At 43.1% G+C, this 26,541-nt stretch overlaps 2 protein-coding genes across 2 annotated transcripts; both read right to left on the bottom strand.

Moving 5' to 3' along the window:
* Nucleotides 1-20,602: 20,602 nt before the first annotated feature.
* LOC149282239 (protein FAM187B-like) lies at nt 20,603-22,015 on the bottom strand. Its single transcript, XM_089498427.1, has 2 exons — nt 21,195-22,015; nt 20,603-20,948 (listed from the first exon to the last, which is right to left on the bottom strand). Exons 1-2 carry the CDS (start codon nt 22,013-22,015, stop codon nt 20,603-20,605), a joined length of 1,167 nt encoding a protein of 388 aa, XP_089354553.1.
* Nucleotides 22,016-24,615: 2,600 nt separating this feature from the next.
* On the bottom strand, nt 24,616-25,927 carry LOC149282238 (protein FAM187B-like). The gene is made up of 2 exons (XM_089498426.1): nt 25,107-25,927; nt 24,616-24,859 (listed from the first exon to the last, which is right to left on the bottom strand). Exons 1-2 carry the CDS (start codon nt 25,925-25,927, stop codon nt 24,616-24,618), a joined length of 1,065 nt encoding a protein of 354 aa, XP_089354552.1.
* Nucleotides 25,928-26,541: the final 614 nt, after the last annotated feature.

Here is a 26,541-nt window from a genome sequence, read left to right as displayed (position 1 = left end):
CTTACTGTGACAGAACCCTCCATCACTGGGGCCCCTGGAGAGGCCTGAGAGCCAGCCTCCTCCCTATCGACTATGGGCCCAGGCCTTGTAGAGACTTCTGTGTGTGGATACAGGGGTTCAGTCTGCTGATGTACCCCATGTTTTAGCACTCAGAGTATCAGAACTGTAACGTCAGCTGGACATCCTGTGGTAGGAAGAAGGCTGATTGTCTGTGTATTGTTAATTGTATAAGTGTGAAGTGTTTCCCCTGGTATTGTGAGTTAGCCCTTGTCTTAAGACCCCCTGTAGGTATGACTAGGTGTCACTGCTGCATACCTAATTATCAATTACACAACAGGTAGCTGTTAATCCTGTGAGCTCCTGTTATCCCTGTGTCCTGGCCATTGTCTGTCTTAAGCCAATTATATGTCTATCGTCATTCCACGTCTACGTCCCCAATTAATGTAATTATTTACGTCTCATGTCATTCTGTCCTTCCCCCGGATATTGTGTTGCAGGATTTGATCTAATTACTTCCTTCCTGCCATGGTAATTAGATCATGTGATATTTGTCTTGCCCCTTTTCTTACTTGTGTATATATAGCTCTGTCTTTGGTTTTAATAAATGAGTCCTGCTTTCACCTCAACATGAGTGTTGCCTGATGTTTGGGGTGGGCTGTAGCCACACTGTGTAGCTAAGCTTCGGATAGCCACAGTGCCAATGCGGCTTCGGTGCAGCGACGTCCCTCCTTCTATCTACAACGCTGGTTCTGCCCGGTGCTGAAGGGGTTACTTGTTGGTGTCCCGTCAGGAGGAAGCAACGTTTGGCGGGAGTACCCAGTCGGGGTACAGGTCGGTCCCGTCACATTGGTGGCAAGCGGTGGGATGCTTCCTTAAAGAAATTTGTTATGGTCTGATTTCCGGGGCCGGAAGTTTCCTCTTTCACACCGGAGCGGGGACATCCAAAGCACCAGAATTGGTCACCCTTCGGGCAGAGAAGGAGCAACGCCAGGATCCTCAGCTATGGAACTGGAGTTCAGATGGCGTATGCAGGAGGCATGGGCCCAACACAACGGACCTGTATCGGCTGAGGACGAGCTGCGGTGGAGTGATCATATCCGTCGGCAACTCTGGTGGGAGACTCTGCGATGGGAACAGGAATACTTGGGTAAGTGCCTCCCAACCAGCAAGGACATCTACTGGTTCCAGCTGGAGGCACGAATGCCGTTGCTGGGAGAGCAGCCCAAAGAGGAATGGGTGGCAGAGTTAGAGGTGCTGGTCCAGACAGAGCTGAGGTTGGACGATGGATATCGGGCTCTGCGGTGGTACGCAGCACAGCTATGCCCGGGGCTGGAGAATAAAGGTCCTACAGAGGGCTATGGCTTCGGCGGCCCGGGATTACTATTGGAAAGCATAGAAAAGGATCCCGACTTCGGAAGTACATCGGAGTGTCGGGGGGAAGACATCCAGGAGCGCAGGGCAGAGGCTATCCCATATGTGGCCGAGCTGTGGGCTGACCTGGATTATTTGGTCACACAAGAATGGGAACTGGAACAGGCATATCAAGAGTTGTTCGACCATGTTCAGCAGTATGCCCCAGTATCCATGGATTTTGTTGACTGTTTATACGAGGATGGTAACTCAGGATGGGTAGATGAGGCTGCGGTATTCACACCGGGGTCCTCCGAATGCTGGGTAGTTCGCCCAGATCCATACCCCTCAGCTGAAGCGCTGACAACAGGGTGGAGAGCCCCTGGCTTCTGCCCCGCACCTGCAACAGGAATCCAGGGAGATGCGGCAGCCGGCCCATCTCCCCAGCGGAAGCAGGAGCACGAGGGAGTGGAGGGTATCGTTCCTCCTCCCCAGCGGCTGTTGGATGACCCGGGAGACAGCGCAGCCGGCTCATCTCCCCGGCGGCGGATCCCAGTTGAGGGACCCAAGGGTGTCGTCCCTCCTCCCCAGCGGCTGACGGATGACCCGGGAGACGGCACAGCCGGCCCATGTTCCCAGCAGCAGAAGGAGCATCAAAGAGGGGGTGCAGGTGGCATCACTCCCCAGCGACCAAGTGAGTGCACAGGAGATGGCGCAGGCGGCCAGTCTCCCCAGCAGCAGCTTACAGATTCGGAAGTGGAGGAACCTGTCCTCCCTTTCCAGCCCCAGACCCCAGTTCAGGGAGCCAAGGGTGTCTTCCCTCCTCCCCAGTGGCGCACAGATGACCTGGGAGATGGCGCTGCCAACCCATCACCACAGCGACAACAGGAGCCCCAGGGAGAAGATGCAGGCATCATCACTCCCCAGCGACTGGGAAGATTCCAGAGAGAAGGTGCTGTAGGCACTTCTCTCCAGCGGCAGTTGTATTTTTCTGGAGAGTCAGAGGTGGGGCGGGGGAGTGCTGCTCTTGGAGGGGCAGATTATTTGGGGCACCAGTTTCGGGAGGGCATTGATGGGCTAAGTGAACTAACTGACTACGGAGTCAACCCGTTTGGGGTTTCCTCCTGTGTCAGTCCTATTTGGAAGGGGGAGAAGTGTGACAGAACCCTCCATCACTGGGGCCCCTGGAGAGGCCTGAGAGCCAGCCTCCTCCCTATCGACTATGGGCCCAGGCCTTGTAGAGACTTCTGTGTGTGGATACAGGGGTTCAGTCTGCTGATGTACCCCATGTTTTAGCACTCAGAGTATCAGAACTGTAACGTCAGCTGGACATCCTGTGGTAGGAAGAAGGCTGATTGTCTGTGTATTGTTAATTGTATAAGTGTGAAGTGTTTCCCCTGGTATTGTGAGTTAGCCCTTGTCTTAAGACCCCCTGTAGGTATGACTAGGTGTCACTGCTGCATACCTAATTATCAATTACACAACAGGTAGCTGTTAATCCTGTGAGCTCCTGTTATCCCTGTGTCCTGGCCATTGTCTGTCTTAAGCCAATTATATGTCTATCGTCATTCCACGTCTACGTCCCCAATTAATGTAATTATTTACGTCTCATGTCATTCTGTCCTTCCCCCGGATATTGTGTTGCAGGATTTGATCTAATTACTTCCTTCCTGCCATGGTAATTAGATCATGTGATATTTGTCTTGCCCCTTTTCTTACTTGTGTATATATAGCTCTGTCTTTGGTTTTAATAAATGAGTCCTGCTTTCACCTCAACATGAGTGTTGCCTGATGTTTGGGGTGGGCTGTAGCCACACTGTGTAGCTAAGCTTCGGATAGCCACAGTGCCAATGCGGCTTCGGTGCAGCGACGTCCCTCCTTCTATCTACAACGCTGGTTCTGCCCGGTGCTGAAGGGGTTACTTGTTGGTGTCCCGTCAGGAGGAAGCAACGTTTGGCGGGAGTACCCAGTCGGGGTACAGGTCGGTCCCGTCACACTTACTTTAAAAGAAAATCTCTCCCTTTAACTTGTTGATTCCCCTTAAGCATTTAAACGTTACTAACATATCCCCCCATCACGTCTGTCTACCAAGTTCCACCTCCCTCCAACCACCGATTAGACCGACAGCTCTCAAGAGCCATGCTTTCCCCCTGCAGTTGTCCGTCAGTAACCGTGACCTAAAACCATTCCACTGCCTCCAAATAAAACATTGCTACGGAACCTGCCAGAACCACACAAACAAATGCAATGTAACCTGCAAAGAATCTCAAGCCCAGCACATCTATAAACTTCCCAGGAAACTCCCCACTATACACGCCATAGATACCACACTACAGCCCCCGAAAAACATCTCAGCATCAACCCACACATGTGCACCCGATGGAAATAACACGCAAAAAAGAAACCTTAATAATGGACCCCTTGGCCGTCCCGTACAGCAAGGTCGTATGATCCTGCGCCGCCGCAGAGAAACACCGCAGGAGTGGCAGCACCAAAACCACCTCCTTGGTGTGCAGATTCCCACCAACACATCCCATCCTGATGGATGCATCAATTAGGGTGTGCCTGCGTGTGTCTGTGCGAGGGATGGGGTGCTGCAGCCGGAAACCCCCTATATGCCACTTCAGGATGGAGATTGGAAAAAAGAGGGGCCTCCCCAGCCCCCCTGCTCCACAGCCAAAACCTCCTGCCCCACGGCAGCTGCCCCAGGTAACTGCCTAGGCCTCTCTCCGGTGTCTCCCTACCTTGACATCTGCACAGGCTGCAGTGCAGGCTGCACCCGGCCGTCCTGCCAGCTTCTCTGCCTCCCTGGACGACTCCTGGAGGACCCACATCTGGGGAAACACTGCGGTAGGCCCCAGAGGCCTATACCAGGCCGAACCACCTCCTGCAACTGTTGACTCCTTGCACTCTGTGCCCCCTTTTCCATCTGGGGAGCGGCCAGCAGCCACAGGACACCCAGCTGGGCCATCTGAAATCACTGGCTTCCCATGGGCCCTTCTGGCCCGCTGTGATGGAACGCTGCGAGTGCCAAAGCCTCCTCCATGCCGTTGCACTGCACACTAGTATGCCTCTGAAGGCCTGCAAATGGGTTGCTTTGACTCCCAGGCCCCGTCCTGGGCTATCTGCGTCATCCTCCTCAGGTCTGCCTCTGCTCCTATGCTCCAACGCTGCTGCAGTCCTCCATGCCAGCCTTCAGGAACATTCCAGCCGGATCCAGCATGTGGCCTAGTCACTCCTGCAGCCACAAGGTCCAACAGCTGCTGCAGAACCTCAAATCCATACAGACACCTGCAGGGGACAAGAAGAGGGGAGAGAAAAAAGGGGGGAACAAAGAAAGAACAGACAGGCACACAAAAAAGAGCCCCAGATAAAAAGGAAAAGACTCAGACACAAAAAACACAGAAACAAGACAGACCCAAACACAAAATGACACAAAAAACAAAGACAGGCCAGGACACAAGAGAGAAACAGACAGCAAAGGAACACAAAAGAAACAGCCAAGTATACAAGAGAGACAACAAGAGATAGACAGGGAAAGACAAACACCACCAGGTAAGGTTAAACAAAATGGATCCTTACCCCTGTGATCACCAAACTTAAATATCCTCCTACCAAAACTCCTCCCCTAAAATCCACAATTCCTGCCTTAGCCTAGCCCTGCTCAGCACTCTGTCAGGGCCCACTCTAGTCCATTCTGGCCCCCGTGGGCTTCAGTCAGATGGTCCAACTATACTCCCAAGTGCCTCTTCCCAAAACGCAGCTGCTCCACTCAGCTGTGTTGTGCTGCTTGTGGCACTGCTGCTGATGCTGCTGCTAGGAGTAGCAGACCACATCATCTCTTCCTCCTCCTGCACCTCTCCCTCCTCGGACAGCATTCCCATTTTACGCTGCCAGTCACGCACCTTGTTGACCAATTGCTCCCGGTAGCTACTGAGAACATTAAATTTCAAAGCTAGCTTTCCCTTAATTCTTGGATCGCAAAGGCACGCTAGCATCATTTCGGGACTCTCTTCCATTCGTTTGCGAAGGTGTACTTTTAGCAGATCCTTCAGCTTCCTGGCTATGGCTGCTACGTCAGGATGTAGAGTGCCACCTTGAACAGCCTCACGGTTTCCAAGGAACACATCCATCTTGCTGCCTAGATGGGAGAACACTGGGATTACCTGGGCCAGACTGGCAGTGTTTGAGCTTAAATTTTCTGTGGCATCCCTGAATGGTTTAAGGACTGCCACTAGCTGGGCGATCACTGTCCAATCCTCCCTATTCAATGGAGAGGTAATCCCAATATTGTGCTCTGAGGCAAGATTATGGATTGCCCTCTGCTGCTCCAAAATCCTCTCCAGCATGTCTAACGTGGAGTTCCACCGTGTACTGACATCCTGGCGTAGGCAGTGTACGGGAAGACCTGACCTCTCTTGCTCTTCCCTCAAAAGTTGGCTAGCCTTAACACTATGGTGAAAGTGCCCAGCGATCTTTCTGCAGCGGGACAGAACTACTGCTGCCACGTTAGTTCCTTCTGACATTGCTGCCTTCACTACAAGATGGATGATGTGGGCTGCACAGCGCACACCAACAATATGACCATCTCGCAGCGCTTTCACCATATTGGCACCTCCGTCAGTTACCACAAAACCAACTTCAACATTGGTGCCCGCCTCTGCTCCCACCCAAAGGCTAAACATTTTCCTCATTGCATGCAGAATATTTTGGGAAGTGTGCTTTTCATCCATCACTTCTGCATGGAGAAGGAAAGATCGGTAGCCTGCTGCAGCAGCTTCCTTAGACACACCGGGCTGCCACCAGTGTGCTGTCAAAGAATGAAAGGCATGCTGGCCGCTAGGTGCACTCCACAAATCTGTAGTGAAATGAACACACTGACCAGCAGCCTTGGAAAGCTCCTCTTTCACTGCTGCAACACAGGACCGATACAATGAGGGGACAATGTTCCTGCTGAAAGTGGAACGTGACGGAACTGTATATTGTGGAGCCACAGCCGCCATCAATTGTTTGAAAGGCTCCCCTTCGATCATAGAGAAGGATGCCCCTCCAACAGCAATGAACTGACCAATCAGTCGCGTTACTTTATTGGCCTGCTGTTTGGGCATTGACCTTTTGGATTGGAATGCCACAAATTGTTCCAGGGTGGGCTGGACATGCAGTGCTCCAACCTGCCTTGGTCTCTGGCTGCCAGCGCTAGCTGCTGCTGCTGCTGCTGCTGCTGCTGCTGCTATTGGCTCAGAAGAAGAAGCTGTTGGGGTTTTTCCACGGCCACCAGCTATGCTGCCTGCACTAAGTTTTACTTCTGCATCTTTCCCCAATAGCACAGCGTTGTGTTGAGTGCTGAGGTGATGCTTCATGCTAGCACTGGTAAAATGGCCAGACACTTTCCCTCTGCTTATTAGCTTCCCACAATGTTTGCACTTTCCATAGCGCCCTTCTTCAACATTTTCAAAGTGCTCCCAAATTGGGGCGCGCATAGCCTTGGAGTGTGCCTTGGGTGCTGCTCCTACTGCTCGGGGTGGATGAACAGAGGCAGAACTAGTGGTGGTGGGACTGGTGGTAACAGTACTGGCCATAGTGGGACTGCTAAATGCTTTAGATTTGCTAGGTTTTGCTGCTGCTGCTGCTGCTGGTAGTGGTGGTGATGGTGATGATCGTAGCGGAGAAGGTGGAGGCTCAGGGGAAAATTGTGCACTAGTCATTTGGACACTGCTCCTTGAGGAATCTGATTCCTGACCACTCATCTCCTCTACTTCCTCTGGCTCATAGTCTAGCTCTTCATTAGCCAGATCGAATGGAATTCCTCCTAGGCTGGAGCTAAGACTGATATCGTCGTGAGACTTGTGACTAGTAGTAGTGCGAGCAGGAAGAATAGACTCTGCACTTGGCCTCTCAGTCTCAGGCTCCTCTGCTACCTCGCTAGGTGGAGTCCCACTATGTGTAGCCCTCTCTCTAACTGTCTTTACAAAAATTTTGTAAGGACTTGGTGGCTTGCTAGAGGTACTAGGAGGACATGGCGTGGCGGTACCAGTGGGAACAGTAGGCGCAGCACTAGTGGTGGTAGAGGCGGTGGGGGTGGTGGCGGTGGTGGTGGTGGTTTTCCCTACAAAGGAATGAGATCGCTTTTGTTTGGGACCCCTCTGAGTCTTGCTGCTAATTTGGCTCTGCTTGGTACCTTGCATGCTGCTTGTGGATGGGGAAGATGCTGCTTGGGGCAAAAGGCACTTCTTTTTAGTCACTGGGCTGGTACTACTTGTGCTACCCTTTAACTTTGAACGTGCTTCTGGTGCTTTAGGCTTTCCGTAAAAAACCATAGAGCCTGTGGGCCTAGCCGCACTACTACTGCCTGCTTTTGGTGCCTTTCCTTTACTTGATGATCCTTCAAGCAATGCTTCCCCAAATGATAAGCGAGAGCTTGGCCTACTTGGCCGACTAGACTGACGCAAAGGCTGCATCTTAGAACTGTTGGTGGTGCTGGTGGTGGTGGTGGTGGTGGTGGTAGATGGAGCTTGTTCCTCCTTAGTCCCAAAAGGAGGATCCATTTCAAATTTTGTGTTGTGTGTGTAGTGTAGTGTAGTGTTTAAAAAACTATAAAAAAATAAAAAATAAAAAAAAGGAAAAATGAATTAAAGACAAAAAAATTTGAGGAAGTTCTCTTCAGTGCTACTGCTTAAAAAGTAAAACTATGCACTACTGCACTGTGCTGTTGTGTGCAATCTGGCAAAGTGCTAAAGTTATTTAAATTATTAACTCAAGATTAACTATTTAATAACTAGCAGTATTTTATTTTTAATTTGAATTTACACGGGCCTAAGAGCTTAGCCTACTACTATGCTAGCCTAAAGCTATATTTCCTTACTATAAGTCTACCTCTAGGCAGACGCTCTCAAACCCACTAAGCTAAAGTGAGGTTAAATCAGATTCAGTATGATTTATTAATTAATATTAAGTTATATAATATTAATAGATTAGAAATAATTTACTTATATATTATGTATTATAGATAGAAGAATATAGATTATGAATTAGAATTTATATTGTTATATATGATTTATAATATATTATAGATTAAGATTAAAGAAGATTAGAATTATTTTAGTACTACAGCTAGTAGCTTGAAGCTTTGCTTAGTACAGCTCGTCACAGTCAATTTTTCTTGAAAAGAATTAGAAATAAAATAAAATGTCACAGCAAAACAGTTAGCTTCACTGCTTGCTGAACAAAAACACACAGCACTTATGCGGCTGCACTCACTAGCCCAACAAGTTCACTTCACTGATGGACTGAGGTGAGCAAAACACTAAGGGTACTTTTAATAAAATTGAAATAAAATGTAAAATAAATGAGAAAATCTTTGCAAAACAGTTAACGTCACTGCTTGCTGATCAAAAAAAAACACAGCACTTATGCGGCTGCACTCACTAGCCCAACAAGTTCACTTCACTGATGGACTGAGGTGAGCAAAACAAATGAAATAAAATGAAAGATTATTAATTAAGAAAAATTTACTTGGTCTCTTGCTGTTGCTAAAACAAAGCACAAACTATAGAGCTGCAGCACCAGTACTAATAAGATTAGCTGAACTATACGCTAGTAGTAATTAATTAATATACTTTTATTTATAGCTAATTTAATTAACTATTAAGATAAGAAAGAATTATAGAATTATTGATATTACTGATTTTAGATTAGACACTAGTAGATGTCTTGAATGTCTACAGTACACTCTACACTAGTATACTATTACTAACTATAACTGACAAATATATATATAATTTTATAATGAATTCAATTATTAATTATATTAATTAATATTACTGATTTTAAATTAGACACTAGTAGATGAATGTCTACAGTACACTCTACACTAGTATACTATAGTATATATATATACTATAGTATACTAGCGTAGAGTGTACTAGTATACTATAGTATATATATATATGACTGACAAATATATATATATATAATATTATAATGAACTATTAAATTATAGACTCTATTAAATTATTATTTATAAATTCTATTTAATTTATTTAAACAGGACAGGCAGTAGGCACTAGTGCCAGCCCAGGGCAAGGGCACCCCAGTGCCACTGAGACACTGGGTGCACTGTCAACTTGTAATAAAATGTATATAGGGCCAAATACAAACTTCAAATAATTGGAACACATATAAATGTATGTGCGTCAAAAATAGGCAGAGTCACTTAGATGCAAACAAAGGTAAAACATTTAATACGAACAAAAATAGAAGAAGAATATAAAAAGAAGATAACAAAAATAATACGAAACAAGTCTTACAAAACCTTGGAGAGGAATTTAGTTCATGACATCTGTCCTATGCATTCCTGAGGATGGAGGGAGGGAGTGTTGGGACGTGAAGAGTACGTGGATGGCAAGTACATCTCCCCTCTACCTCTCCTCCTATGCTTCTCCAAGGCCTTAACTTATATACACGGTTTGAATAATGATGTCAGTCTTGTCAGTCTATTGGTCTTCACCTAATTGGGTAAACATGCTCACTAAGATCTTTACACGTCGAAACCCTATTTTAGGTGGCGGCTGTACGCATACTGTAATGCCCTTTTAGAGTTACAACTATACCCTGCATTAGCAAGTTACTATCCTATCTATAGAATGCCTGTTCAGCAAATCCTTCATTCCATATTTTAAGGTCAAGGAAACCTTGAAGCCTATCATTGAACTATTGCCTATACCAATAATTATATATGGTCCATTTCTTAATTGAGGTTTATTAGAATCTTTTACAATTCCCCCTGATGATAGGATAATATCCTTATCATATATTTTCAAATACACACATTTACTCACCATTCGTATCACATTCGTATCACATTTATACTACAATCACATCACACTTTTCCTGGGACCATATGATAATCATTAGCATAAGACACCCTTTTCTCTACATTTGTTATGGAATGAGAGGATTGTGCTCTTTTTATCATTTCCCTTAATATTCCATCTCCCTTATCTACTTCATACTTAACATGTTTATATATCTTACTTATTCTACACATAAGAAAACTTTGATAAACAATACATAACAAAACAAGTATAGCCATAATAATAATTGGATTTAACAATATATTCCCAGCTGCGGATTTTACCGAAGATTGTGACCACATATTTACTGATTTTTTAAAATTTGACCACCAATTAACTCCAGACATATCATTCCATTGATGTTGAATTTGTTCTAATTCACCTTGTTTATGTTGGAAAACAATTTCTGCATCTTTCAATTGTTGCTTTAATATGGCCAATAATCCCTTATCTTTCTTTATTTCCTCTGTCCATGTTTTCCAAGGAAAATGGTCTATCTGTGTCAGATTAAATTGCAGAGGTAGTGTTCTTAAACGCTCTGTACCTATAGTGGAGACATTAAACTTTTTCCCATCTATCTCCAACTTTTTCAAATCACCTTCTATGCAATATAATCCTCTGTGAAGAGTTTCATTATGCATACAATTTGAAAAGAATGCTCTGACCAATGACTCTTCCTTCATTACTTGAAAACAAACTTTCCCTATCTTTACTTGAGTCATTAATTCATGCATAGATGTAACACTTTCAATCCTGGCCTCACATGATGAATGATTGTGAAAACAAGAATGATAGACAACCTTTTCTTGCCCTGGAAGACATATTACTTTAGAAACAAAATGAAGACAAGCTGAAACATCTAATTGTTCCAGATTTTCCCCATCAAATACAAAATCTGTATACCTTAAATTATAATGAATCAATTGTGTGTCACTGACTGGAATTCCTAAAACTGTTACTGGTACCACTACTTGTTCAACTCCTGCCACTGGGATTAAAGATGTCCCAATACAAAAATCCTGATCACAACCCATCCATTTATTAATCCACAAATCAATATGACCCAGACCAAAACTATATTTGTCAGGTAAGCTTTTCAACAAACCCAAAGGTGTAATACCACTCTGTAAAGCCTGTGCAATCATCTTTAGATTAGTGGAATATTCTATCTGTATTTCCAGGCATGCTCTTGACACTTGATTCTCCTCTTGACTCTCTATTAAGTCTAAAGTGGCATCCTGTAAGTGAGATACAGACGACCCAATCACAGTAGCAGAACTTAGAACCATTTTTTCCAATAACTGATTTAACCCTTTTTGTACTTTTGCTCCCTGACTTCCAACATAACTCACGGATCCCAAATCGGATTTAAGAGTATTTATATCCATAGTATTAAGTAAGCTTCCTACCGAACCAACACCCCCCAAGATTCCCTCAATAATACCTCGTCTACTTCTTGCCATTCTCAATGGATTTTGTCCAAACCATTGAGCAAGACCTTTTTCCAGGTTAGTAAGGTGTGACAAACATTGAGGAAACCAAGTGGATATTTTCCAATCAGTCATGTTAAAAGTCCAAACTAGGGTTACAAACGATCCATTCCTCAACAATGGCTTAGAAAGTAATTAACCTGAAAAGGATTGGATGGTTTGAGTCTAGTACCAGTACACAAATTGTCTTCAGGGGACCAAACACTGACATTTGCTCTGTCACAGTGTTTGTAATCTCCTTTCAGTAATACACAACATTCATATATCCCAGAGTCTTTACGAGTTGGACTATCTATTCTAAGCATAAAATGTATACCATTCCAATGTACATCCCCCATTTGACCCTTATGAAGTATACGAGTTGGATTATTTGTAAAACTTCCTAAAGATGTTTTCCCTTTTGACCAAACGAGTGATGCTTCCTGGGGTAATAGTAACCTTGTCCCACATTGTAGTTCTATAGGTTCCAATTCCTCTTGGCTTTTCACACTATGGGGATTAACTCTAACTTCAGGTGCTATAGAATTAGTTACCGTAAATACAAAAGATACTTTGACCATAGCTATCTCTCTTTCCACCTGAAAGTTCCAAACCCTAGTCCAATCATCATCCCCTGCTGATATAGAAAGCAGTGAAGGATCCAAGATTTTACCATAAGACTGAGTCTTATACCAAATCTCTGTCTTTAATCTTCTTATTTTCCCTGATGTTAACATCTCATTGGTAACATCACCTGTCCATTGTGCATGTTCTTCTCCCTTAATTGTTATAAACCACCACATAGACTCAGTAGGATGACATTCCCAAACACCTGTCTGATTATTATGGGTATAATTCCCCTGTGACTGTGTGAATTTGGCTTTTGGTCCTACTGTTGCATGAACCGTGATCTCTGAGGTATGCTCAAAAAATATAGTCAAACAAGGTTGATCTCTGGAGCCATAACCGAATCTAATTTGTCCAACAATGTCTCTTGATGTATCAATGTCTGATGTCAGGAGTCGATCCACTCGAACTTCTCTTATCTTATGTGATAACAATGTCTCCTGTGGTAAATCCTTTGTCGGATCATCAATTCCAATTGGCTTCTGGTATAGTTCAAACAACACAGCAATCAAAAAACTCAGCACCAACAACCATGGAAGTAATATGTAACACGCTATCTTGATGTCACGCTTCTTGTATTGCTGTTTCTTTGGAGGTTCTTTGTCCAATAGTAAACAGTTTTGTTCCTCCATTTTCTTGCAGAACTGTGTTCCTGCAAGAACAGAATTTAGTTAGAAACATATAATTTACACTGGTCAACATGTACCCACAGCTTCTGCTGCCTACGAGTATTTTTCACAGTCTTTTCTGTCCTTTGAACAAGGATCATAACTTGACCCATAGTGTCGATTATTTCAAACGGTCCTTCCCAATTACTTTCCCACGGTCCCGCCTTCCTAAAAGTCTTAATCATTACTGATGCTCCTTTCACAAATTTAAAAGAGTGAGGCGGTACCATACGCTGCATTCTAGACGCTGCGTGTGGAAGGATTGCTTTTAAATTATCCTGAAGTACCTGTAACCACTTAGTTCTTGCAATGGCATCTTTCTGTGGAGTAGACAAAAACGGTTCATGAGGAAAGATCAATGGCATTTTCCTTCCTGTCATTAATTCAAAAGGTGTATACTGGGTAGTTGAGGAGCTTGTTCCCCTAATACTCATCAATACCAGAGGTACTGCATCAACCCAAGTATTTCCTTTATCAAGTAAAATTTTTGCAATTCTAGACTTAATCGTTCTGTTCATTCTTTCTACAATACCTGCGGACTGAGGATGGTATGGAACATGGAATTGTTGACGTACCCCCAGTATTGCGCAAACAGCCTGCATGACTTTGCCAGTAAAATGGCTCCCCCTGTCAGAAGAAATCATCCTTGGGATTCCCCAAGTACAAAAAACATGATTCATCAATGCTTTTGCCGTAGACAAAGCATCATCTTTCCTGACAGGCAACAGTTCTACCCACTTAGAAAATACATCTACCACGACTAATGCATACCTGAGACCTTGTTTACCTGAAGGTAGGGGACCTATGTAGTCAATCTGCAATGTAGACCACGGACCGTCTGCAGGTGCAATTCTTAGAAGTGGTGGCTTTTGTCCTTTAGGCCTGGGGTTTACTTGAGCACAAATGAGACATGACTGAACAACATTTTGTACAGAGTCTTCCATTTTGTCCCAATAAAACTTCTCTTTGAGAATTTCCAGCAACTTTTGCTGACCCACATGACCTAAACTTTCATGATTATAGCGGGTGAATTCCGTCTGCAAGTGTTTAGGCACAACTGGAAGTAAATTAACTTGCATTTCATAACAAATCACTCCATTTTCACAAACAAAAGGAGGTGTTATTTTATTCTTACATTCCACAATGAACGGATCTTTCATCTGTTCATCACTAAATGAAGGTAAATTTGCTTCCTTACTCTTTACTGGTAGTACTTCCAACGGTTCTAGTTCCATCACTATCTCTCCTATCAAAGCTGCTTCCTTGGCTAGAGAATCTGCTTTCTCATTTCCCAAAGCTAAATCACTAGTTCCTCTGCTATGGCCAGGTACTTTGACAATAGCATATCGGTTAGGATTTTTAGAAGCAAGCTCAAAGATAGTCTGCAATGTATCAACATGACTTAAGATTTTGTTAGATGAATCCACAAAACCTCGTTTTTTCCACACAGGTAAGTAGTCTGTTAGTGAACGTACGACATATGAACTATCACTATAGATTACCAAACGATCATTGTTTTCTTTCTCATTAATTTCCAATACTGTTTTAACAGCTTCAATTTCTGCTCTCTGTGCAGAAAAATGTCCTGGTAGTCTGTGCTGAATAGCTCAGCCTTTTTTTGGAAACCAAATGGCATATCCGGTATAATATTGTCCTTTCAAACAAAATCTAGAACCATCTACAAATACTGGTTCATCAGTTTCCTCTACTTCTTTTCTAAAAAGAGATGGAAAATCCCCCTGAAATGTCTCAACACACTCATGTGATTCACCCTCATATTGCATTAGTTGAGGGAGCACATATTTAGCTTTATGATCCACTTCAATCTGTTTTGGAGATAAAGACAACAACCAATGTGCAAATCTTTGATGTGACACTCCTGGGATACTTTTTTCAAGAAGCAATTTCAAGGTGGAGTGAGGGGTCTGCAGAATTAGTTTGTTAAACCCAACAATATGTTCAGTCGCCTTGACTGCAAAGTGTACACCCACCAGATGTCTTGCACACGTTTCAAACCCTTTTTCCACAGGTGAAAGGAGTTTGGAAAAATAGCCAACTATTCTCCATTCCTTTCCCTGTAGCTGCAGTAAAACTGCCGAGACAGCCGTCTCTGAGGTATGAACTTGTAAAGCAAAAGGCTTAGATGGATACACAGTTGTCAAAGCTGGTGCTCTCTGTAAATCAAGTTTAAGTTGTTCAAACGCTTTCTGCTGCTCATCTCCCCATGGACCAAACAAATTGTCATCATCAGTACTTTTTAGTAAGTCATATAAGGGTTTAGCTTTTTCAGCAAAGCCCTCTATGAAGTCTCTAGAAAAATTTACAAGTCCCAGGAATTGTCTTAAAGCTTTGAAAGTTGTAGGTACAGGCAAAGCTGCTACTGTTGCTACTCTTTCCTGCAAAGGACGTCTCTGGCCTGGACTTATCAAAACTCCCAAGTACTGAACCTCTTGTTTCAGTAATTGGACCTTCCTTGGATTTAATTTCAATCCTGACTCGTACAACAGATCAAACAATTCTGCTAGCAAGGTGAGGTGTTCCTCTCTACTCTCTGTTGCCAACAAGATATCATCCACATACTGTAGAATACAATCTTGCCTTGAGAATTTTGATAATACTTTTGCCAATGCCTGATGAAACAGACTAGGTGACATGTGCGCCCCTTGTGGTAATCTGCAAAATACATATTGCTCATTCAGAAAAGTAAAAGCAAATTTGTATTGACAACTCCTCTCTATCTGAATACTGAAAAAACCATTACTAATATCCAGTACCGAGAAAAACTTCGCCTTAGCATTCAATCGAGACATGATGTCAGGGGTATCTGCTACAATTGGTGCCACATTTGGGGTACATTTATTAAACATACGCAAATCTAGAAGCATTCTATAAGAATTATCTGGTTTCTTAACTGCCCATAACGGATAATTTGTCACCGAATTTGATTTGCGTATGACGCCTTGTTGAAGTAGTTCTTCAATAATTTTGGACAAAGGCTCAATTGAATCTGGAGGCAATCGGTACTGTTTCTGAGCTATGGGATCTATTCCTTCCACTTTAACAACAACATCTTTCATCGTCCCTACCTCATTCTTAGATTGAGCCCATAACGAGGGATGTTTCTGCACAATTTCTACAAGAGTCAAGTCATTACAATCCATTTGTGGCCAAACATGATTTGGGGATACCTCCTCAATTAAATTGATAACGCCCACTATACTATAGTCACTTGGATCTATTACTACAGGCCCTTTAAGGTTATTACTTCTCCAAATCACTTGATTCCCTAAGTCAATGACCCAACCTCTTTCTCTCATTACGTCAGCCCCTAAGATATTTTCTGAGCTAGGACAATGCCAGATATCAATTTCAGTACACAAATAGCCAGGAATCTCAAACAAAACACCAGTAACTAAAGTTGCTGAAGTATTACCTTTACCACTAAAACCTACAATCGTGCAAACAGGTGAATTAGATGTTATAGGCAAAGCTTGATTAGTCACACTTAATTGAGCTCCTGTATCTATTAGGAATGTAATCTCTTTTCCCTGTAATTTTCCCTTGACATATGGTCTGCCACAGTTGTCAGTTGACACTGGAGCTACATGGGTCAATTTACAGAGTGATTGATTCTTATCTAGTCACTGAGAGGGTGTCAGACCCCCCCTGACATTCTTTCCTGTTACATTAGTAGCAGTACTATTTGTTGTGAGCTCTTGCACCTGCCTTATTAGTGGAGTGTATGGGGACGTTGACTTAAATTGTTCACCAGTAGGTGGGGCTGTTGACACCAGCCCATTCTCTTTCCCAAAATTTTGTGTTCTAGGGACAAATTTTCTATTTTTAAGAAATTGTTTACACTGCCACTTCAAATGTCCTCTTTGACCACAATGATAACAACTAACATTTGGTCTGAATATCTTTTGGTTAGTATTATCAAATCGTTCAAAATTAGTAGGATTAGGTTGTGGCTTGTGACAGTCATTCTGAGTTAATTCTCGCCGTTTGTCAATTAGTTCCTGTACTGTAGATACTTTTACCTTTACAGTTGACATTTTCATTGCTCTTCTAATACGATCAATGAATATGGCTGCTTCTTGCAAACTAGGTTTTTCAGAGGCAAGCTGAACTGATACAGGATCTAGATATTTAAATTTCCTTACAAATGCTATAATCATTGCCTGTGGTTCATCTCCATCATCAACTCCCATTACCATTCTATAGGCTTTCTCAAATTTCAACAAAAATGCAAAGGGATCATCTTGAAGATTTACTTTTAGAGATTCAATTAAGTCAAGAGATGGAGATGAGTCACCAGTTGTAAACAGAATTACCGTATTTTTCGCTCTATAAGACGCACCTGCTGATAAGACGCACCTAGATTTTAGAGGAGAAAAAAAAGGAAAAAATATTTTGAGCTAAAAAATGGGCTAAAATATTTATTACAATAACTGAATAAGCTATGAACACAGTAAGACACACACAGTAAGACACACACAGACACAGTAAGACACACACAGACACAGTGAGACACACACACACACACACACACAGTAAGACACACACACACACACACACAGTAAGACACACACACAAACACAGTAAGACACACACAGTAAGACCTCCCTCCCTAACCCCCCTTCTCAGTATCTCCCCTCTAACTCCCTAACCCCCCCTTCTCAGGATCTCCCCTCTAACTCCCTAACCCCCCCTTCTCAGGATCTCCCCCCCCCGCCCCGGTCACTTACCTTAAACTCCTGTGTTGGAAGCGTGAGGCGTTTGTCTCGGGTGCCGGCGCTTCACTGCTGAGCGCCGGCGTCTGACGTCATATGCCGGCGCCCAGCGTAAAGCGCCGGCACCCGAGACAAACGCTTCCAACACAGGAGTTGAAGCGCTGAGGCAGGCGGCAGTGGCGGCGGCCGCCGCCAGCAAAGGATTCCTGTATATCTGTCAGGCAGGGGGGCCGCCTGCCTCAGTTGCGACCCCGGATTTATCGGCGTATAACACGCAGGTAGGGTTTAAGCTCCGGATTTTAGTTAAAAAAGTGCGTGTTATACGCCGATAAATACGGTATATCGTTGCCCCCCCCCCTCCCTGCCTGCATCTTCGCTCCATAAGACGCGGCTGATTTTTCATCCTACTTTGGGAGGAAAAAAACTGCGTCTTATGGAGCGAAAAATACGGTAATTGCTTCAATCTATCCATATCATTTGCATGCACTAATTGACCTAATGCATCCTCTGTAGGTGTGTCCTGTAACCTTTTGGACATATGTGAAGGTATCCAAAGCCTAAAAATGGCGTTTCTTTGTTTGTTATTTAATTGGAATTTGTCTGTATTTGTTTCAAATACATCAATATTATGGAATGCATCCATCTTATCGTCATATTTAGGAATATCTTTGGCAATTTTTATTAATTGATCATTAATTTTTAAAGTCAATTTTGTTGCACTGTCTCTGAGCTTTTGTCTCTCAACTCCTCCTACGTCAAGTTCCTCATCAGAATCTATTGTTGAGGTACCAGATATTTCAGGGACAAAAGATACGCCCTTCTTACCTTCTTGTCTTGTGATAACTGACACCTTCTTATTTTCTAAACATAGTTTAGACAGTAACTGAGCTTGTCTGTCCCTAGCCCTCTCCAAGTTCTCTAATTGCTGAGCTAAAACAAAACAGTCGGGACAGCTGTTAAAGTCGTCAGTACTGTCATCAGGGTTAGATTCTGGTACAACTTTGTTAATCATGCAAATACTTTGTCTAGGCTGTAAATCCTCCACAATCAAGTCATTAAACGTTTTAAACATGCTTAGGACATTTTGCAGTTTCTTCTTAAGTTTATCAATACATAACAATTTCTTATCTATCTTCATATTCTCTAGCTCACATTGTTTGTACATAATAGCCCATAACTGTGCATTAGTAGGACAATTATCAAATTGAAAAGTTATTTTACTTTTGTTAGCATATGTTTTTATAAAATCCATGACTTACCCTTCTTAATGAACTCTCCTTGAGTGGCTGTTGTATCACGCTGTATGGCTTTCTTGCGTCTGCCGTCAATAGCGTCTCTTAGCACTTGTTTTTCCAATAAAATCTGGAAGTCTGTATCCTCAAAGGTCCTTTTCTTAATTTTCTCCCGACAGTTTGCAAAAAGTGTACAGATATATCTGCCCTTCCCCCTGAGCAAGCTGGAGGGCAAAGGTCAGGAAAAAATACGCAGGGCTGGCACGCCAGATATGTAATAAAATGTATATAGGGCCAAATACAAACTTCAAATAATTGGAACACATATAAATGTATGTGCGTCAAAAATAGGCAGAGTCACTTAGATGCAAACAAAGGTAAAACATTTAATACGAACAAAAATAGAAGAAGAATATAAAAAGAAGATAACAAAAATAATACGAAACAAGTCTTACAAAACCTTGGAGAGGAATTTAGTTCATGACATCTGTCCTATGCATTCCTGAGGATGGAGGGAGGGAGTGTTGGGACGTGAAGAGTACGTGGATGGCAAGTACATCTCCCCTCTACCTCTCCTCCTATGCTTCTCCAAGGCCTTAACTTATATACACGGTTTGAATAATGATGTCAGTCTTGTCAGTCTATTGGTCTTCACCTAATTGGGTAAACATGCTCACTAAGATCTTTACACGTCGAAACCCTATTTTAGGTGGTGGCTGTACGCATACTGTAATGCCCTTTTAGAGTTACAACTATACCCTGCATTAGCAAGTTACTATCCTATCTATAGAATGCCTGTTCAGCAAATCCTTCATTCCATATTTTAAGGTCAAGGAAACCTTGAAGCCTATCATTGAACTATTGCCTATACCAATAATTATATATGGTCCATTTCTTAATTGAGGTTTATTAGAATCTTTTACACAACTCAACAGCACTTACACTACAGTTGATGACAAATTAAATAAAAAAAATTTAAATTAATCAAATTATTATTATTAATTATATTAAGTAGCACTGAAGTGAGGATGAAGTACACAGTGAGAAATGGCAGGCTAAGGCTTACCAGTCTCACACAGAACAGAACAATCTCTCTGTAACGCTCGGATGCAGCACAGCAGTGTTGCCAAAGCAGTCACAGCGAAAAATGAATGGATCTCTCAGGCAAGCTCTGGTCTTATAAAGGCGCCCTCAGAATTCAAAAAACAGCAGCACAGGCATTGGACGAGACCCTTAGCATGACGTCACAAGAGTGAGCTGATTGGACAGACGAGATCAGCTCACTCCTGTTTGAAATTTTGGCGGCTGCGTGGCAAAAACGAAGACGATCACGAAGAATCTTCGATTCTTCGTGGTTGTGAGTCTTCGTCTTCTCCTACGTTTTGCCGGTACTGTATTCTCTTCGGCGTGTCTTCGGAACGAACAAAAAAACGGCCTCTTCGTGCTCGTTTTCATGTTCGCCCGAAGACGAATGCGCAAGTCTAGTAAAAACCCTGAGAGTAGACAATTTATGCAGAGTAGACAAATTTCTTGATGGACGTCAAAGCATCTTCATCAATCCCAATAAAATAATTACATGATACATTAATTTTGCCTCCAAAATCATGTCTTTTATTTCCAGTTGATAACAAACGTAAAGGTGCTGGCAGTTAGACATGAGGCTGAACACATTTACACCGGTAATTTGCTGATGGCATCGCTGAAAGGTTTGTTGAAAGCCAAGGCAATGCCTAGAACTATCAGGAAGATTAGGAATAAGACGATGCCAAGTATCAGTGACTCCAGAGAAGTATAGAGCCACGCTTCCCACGTGTACTGCAGCTTATGGACGATCACATTAAAGCTCCCGGCCAGGCGGTGATCCACGTAACATTTGTAAATTCCGGCATCTGATTGGTTGAGATTTGGAATAAGCAAGGATCCCCCGCTGGTGGCGTTATCCAAAATATACGGGCTGCTGCCACGGAGCTGTTGTAGATGTGATATAGAAACACATTCACGCTCCCAGTAAACAGGTCTGCAAAATAATGCATAGAAAGAGTAAATAACTATCCTTCATTCCATTTTATCTGCTACTCTATACAGCGCTGGGGGGTTATATTACTGTATACAGCGCTGGGGGGGTTATTACTGTGTACAGCCCTAGGGGTTATAACTGTATACAAAGCTGGGGGGTATTACTTTATACAGCTCTTGGGGGGTTATTACTTTACACAGCGTTGGGGGACTTCCGCTTTAAATTTGATGAGATATAGATCATTACCTGTAAATGGAGGCCGTGGGGCATTTGAGTAATGCGTCGGCGTGGAGGTTTGTATAAAAGTTGTCAGTCAGAAGAAGCTGAACCTCATTTTCGGAAGATGTTGGTTCCTTGCAGCTGTCTTCACACATCTCTATCCTGAGTTCAGGTTTATGAGTAGGTTGAAGTTCTTTGAAGATGGCTCTCAGGAGGCCGCACGGCCAAACCTTCTCTTCCAGATCCAAGCTGATGTTCATCCTGGCGTAGCAAAAGCCAAGCTTCTTCCTCTCTCCTTGAACCCCGCACCTGTCACAGGGCTGCCATTCCTCCCAAACCGTGAACATTTCAACCGAACCCTTATCTCCAAAGTCCAAAGTGGTATTAGGTTGCACCATCTGCCCCAGACTTGCATGAGAAATGTAAATGTCTTCTACATTCTGGACATCTAGCGCGTAATGAGCTAGAACCGCCTCTCCATATCTGCAGGTATAGATTCCGGTGTTTTTCACTTCCGGGGAGAGAATCTTCAGATCGCCGGATATCAGCGTCGGGCGTTTCATCAGTTCCAGAAGCTTTGTCGGGATGGTGGAGATCGAACCTTGACTTTGGACGAGGGTAACGGGTTTTGCGCTGGAATTGGAAATATCTAGATATTGCCAATAAATGGAAGCGTCCGTGGGCCTGTTCACACAGGTTAGGATGATGGGATTATGGGAGGCAACGGCTATTTTACAGGGAATTTGGGCAGAACAGGCCACAGTGATCCCTTCCTCACCAAGTGAGATAGTGGCTTGTGCTAGAAGCACCAAGCCCATCACAAACGTGATGTGTGACACCCGAATCATGGCGTCACCCGATAGTTAGTTTTCTTGTTTCTTTCTCGAAAGAAGAACCGCAGAAAAAAATCAGACCAACTCCTAGACTCCTCTCGCTTGTCTGTTAGCCGGTTTCTCAATTACCGGGGGATTTATAGACTTGTACCTATGATGTCATAAACAACACAAACATTCTAGAATGTTACCCTCGATGATGTCATAAACAATACATGCCACTCTTCAATGTTACCATCTATCATATCATGAATAATACACATCTCTGTACAATATCACCATCGATGATGTCATAAGGAATCCAAAGCTTTCTAGAATGTTACCATGTAGAAAGATACCAAATAAGTACCATCTTAATTTTCCCAAATATATGAGATGAAATGACCTGTATTCAAGCAGGGTTTCCAGCTGTGATATCGCACCCTGAGAGTTTCCATATGTGGTTATATATATAATGTGTTTTGCAAAATAACCAATTGGTGCAATTTCCATAGCAACCAACAGAACCAATTTCTGAACTTGTGAGAACACATCTAAAATGACATTAATTCTTAAAGACTGAATTGCTGAATTTAGGGGTTTAAAAAGCATTTTCTGTCTGCATATCTGTGCTGGATATTCTGGAGGGGGAGGTTGTGTGGAATATGGGGCCATTTGCTCCATTTTAATAAACAGGTTGTATGGTATTCAGCATTTTCAAGGGTCTTTTGGGGTCTTTTTGCTCTTCTATATAATGTTCTATTGATGCCCCTTAATGATTAGAAAATTAATTTCCATTGATGGGCTTTAAATCTTCTGGCTGTTGAAGAACCTGAGAGAACGTCTTGAGTCGACCCGATGGAGATACGAGTCCTCCTCTTGGTAGCCCAGCAGATATATGGACAGTGATGGTGAATGGGGATGCGGTATGGATCCTGTAATGACTTTCTGGATGTTTTTGGTTAAGGAAATTATACATTATTTACTTCAATGTCTCTTACTACAAATTATTATTATTAATTATTGTGTTATATAGGGCCATCGTATTCCGTAGCGCTGTACAATGAGTATCTCTCCTTGTTTAGAGGTGGCACAGGCGAGGTGTCTACAGTTCTGTACCGATTGGCCCCCAGGCTAGGGGCCACTGATTTCTAATGTTCCCTCTTATTCCAAAAATATTTTTTTTCTACCAATGAGAAATTGCGCAAGACGAAGCAGTAAATCTGTAAATTGGGGGTTTTTTAAACAGTTTTTGCCTGAAGGTGAATTTTTGAACACACGTTTCACGGGTAAATATAAAAGTGTATGCAGAAGGACAGAGAAAAGTGTATTATTCATATATATATATTGAGCATATATTTTATTTTATATTTTTCTCTATATATATTTTTTGTGCAGTAAAGCATTGTGTGGTTGGACCTGGCCTCAGAAACCCTAGGATCCCGTGGAATGTTCTGCAGCTCGTGTGTTTGTTCACTTTATATAGAATGTATCATTTCTTTATTTACATTGAAGTTACTTTATTGCATCAAAGTTTTTTTTTTTACTCCAGAACAACATTTCTTTTCCTTCTGAGTCTATGGGAGACGATCAGGCAAGTCAATGGGAAAATACTTTAGAGATGCGATTGAAATGGATGGCCTCTTGCTCCGTTGGGCGTACGCTGGTCTGGTTTCCAGTTTCATCTGCCCCTTCAGGTGCCGGGGTTGGTGGTTCCACTCTGCTGATGGTAAAAGTCAGAGCGGCTGTAAAGGGAGAAACCAGATTGTTTGGTGGAGGAGAGACAGTGATGAGCAAACTGGCCATGGTAGGGTGAAGGCCCAGGCACGCATGGGCCAAACCCTTGCTTTGCAGAGCTCCCCCGATGAATCTGCCCATTTCCCCTGTGATTGGGGTAAAAACCCTAAGAATCTGCCCATTCACCCTAGGACTCTAAAACTGGGGAAAAACCCTGAGACTCTTCCCGTCAACTGCGAGGCCCTCAGACTTGGGTAAAAAGCCTAACAACTTGTCTATTCACCCTAAGACTCTGAGACTGGGGTAAAAACCCTGAAAATCTACCATTGCCTCCTTGACTCTAGAACTCTGACCTTTCACTCGGAGACCCTTAGACTGGTGTAAAAACCCTAATAATCTATCTATTCCCCCGACACACTGAAACACTGCCCTTTCTCCCTAATACAATGAGACTGGGGTAAAACCCTAAGAACTTGAGACTTGGGTAAAAACCCTAAGAATCTGCATTCCCTGTAAGACCCTGAGATTGGGGTAAAAGCCATGAGAATCTCCTCATTCCCCCCCAAAAACCCTAAGTATCTGCCCTTTTACTCTGAGACCCTGAGACTGGTGTAAAAACCCTGAGAGTAGGCAATTTATGCAGAGTAGACAAATTTCTTGATGGACATCAAAGCCTCTTCATCAATCCCAATAAAATAATTATATGATACATTAATTTTGCCTCCAAAATCATGTCTTTTATTTCCAGTTGATAACAAACGTAAAGGTGATGGCAGTTAGACATGAGGCTGAACACATTTACACCGGTAATTTGCTGATGGCATCGCTGAAAGGTTTGTTGAAAGCCAAGGCAATGCCTAGAACTATCAGGAAGATTAGGAATAAGACGATGCCAAGTATCAGTGACTCCAGAGAAGTATAGAGCCACGCTTCCACGTGTACTGCAGCTTATGGACGATCACATTAAACCTCCCGGCCAGGCGGTGATCCACGTAACATTTGTAAATTCCGGCATCTGATTGGTTGAGATTTGGAATAAGCAAGGATCCCCCGCCGGTGGCGTTATCCAAAATATACGGGCTGCTGCCACGGAGCTGTTGTAGACGTGATATAGAAACACATTCACGCTCCCAGTAAACAGGTCTGCAAAATAATGCATAGAAAGAGTAAATAAATATCCTTCATTCCATTTTATCTGCTACTCTATACAGCGCTGGGGGGTTATATTACTGTATACAGCGCTGGGGGTTGTTATTACTGTGTACAGCCCTAGGGGTTATAACTGTATACAAAGCTGGGGGGTATTACTTTATACAGCTCTTGGGGGGTTATTACTTTACACAGCGTTGGGGGACTTCCGCTTTAAACATGATGAGATATAGATCATTACCTGTAAATGGAGGCCGTGGGGCATTTGAGTAATGCGTCGGCGTGGAGGTTTGTATAAAAGTTGTCAGTCAGAAGAAGCTGAACCTCATTTTCGGAAGATGTTGGTTCCTTGCAGCTGTCTTCACACATCTCTATCCTGAGTTCAGGTTTATGAGTAGGTTGAAGTTCTTTGAAGATGGCTCTCAGGAGGCCGCACGGCCAAACCTTCTCTTCCAGATCCAAGCTGATGTTCATCCTGGCGTAGCAAAAGCCAAGCTTCTTCCTCTCTCCTTGAACCCCGCACCTGTCACAGGGCTGCCATTCCTCCCAAACCGTGAACATTTCAACCGAACCCTTATCTCCAAAGTCCAAAGTGGTATTAGGTTGCACCATCTGCCTCAGACTTGCATGAGAAATGTAAATGTCTTCTACATTCTGGACATCTAGCGCGTAATGAGCTAGAACCGCCTCTCCATATCTGCAGGTATAGATTCCGGTGTTTTTCACTTCCGGGGAGAGAATCTTCAGATCGCCGGATATCAGCGTCGGGCGTTTCATCAGTTCTAGAAGCTTTGTCGGGATGGTGGAGATCGAACCTTGACTTTGGACGAGGGTAACGGGTTTTGCGCTGGAATTGGAAATATCTAGATATTGCCAATAAATGGAAGCGTCCGTGGGCCTGTTCACACAGGTTAGGATGATGGGATTATGGGAGGCAACGGCTATTTTACAGGGAATTTGGGCAGAACAGGCCACAGTGATCCCTTCCTCACCAAGTGAGATAGTGGCTTGTGCTAGAAGCACCAAGCCCATCACAAACGTGATGTGTGACACCCGAATCATGGCGTCACCCGATAGTTAGTTTTCTTGTTTCTTTCTCGAAAGAAGAACCGCAGAAAAAAATCAGACCAACTCCTAGACTCCTCTCGCTTGTCTGTTAGCAGGTTTCTCAATTACCGGGGTATTTATAGACTTGTACCTATGATGTCATAAACAACACAAACATTCTAGAATGTTACCCTCGATGATGTCATAAACAATACATGTCACTCTTCAATGTTACCATCTATCATATCATGAATAATACACATCACTGTACAATATCACCATCGATGATGTCGAGAAACTGCCCCTTCACCCCAACACCCTGAGAGTTTCCATATATGGTTATATATATAATGTGTTTTGCAAAATAACCAATTGGTGCAATCTCCATAGCAACCAACAGAACCAATTTCTTTTTTTTTTTTTTTTTTTTTTTTAATAGACCACATCACATACAATATAAAGAAAAACATATATATATAAGCAGAATGTGCAGATAATAAATATAGCAGCATATGTGTACAGGTATTCATCATTCCACTTATAAATATAGCAGCATATGTGTACAGATATTCATCATTCCACTTACAGAGAGTGGGATAACAAGTATTTCCACTTTTGTATATATAAGT

This window comes from Sceloporus occidentalis, unplaced genomic scaffold (assembly GCF_023333645.1).
Source record: "Sceloporus occidentalis isolate IW3139 unplaced genomic scaffold, rSceOcc1.0.p SCAF_120, whole genome shotgun sequence".
NCBI lineage: Eukaryota > Metazoa > Chordata > Lepidosauria > Squamata > Phrynosomatidae > Sceloporus > Sceloporus occidentalis.
Note: the sequence above shows the minus strand (reverse complement) of the source record. Positions and strands in the feature narration are given on the sequence as shown.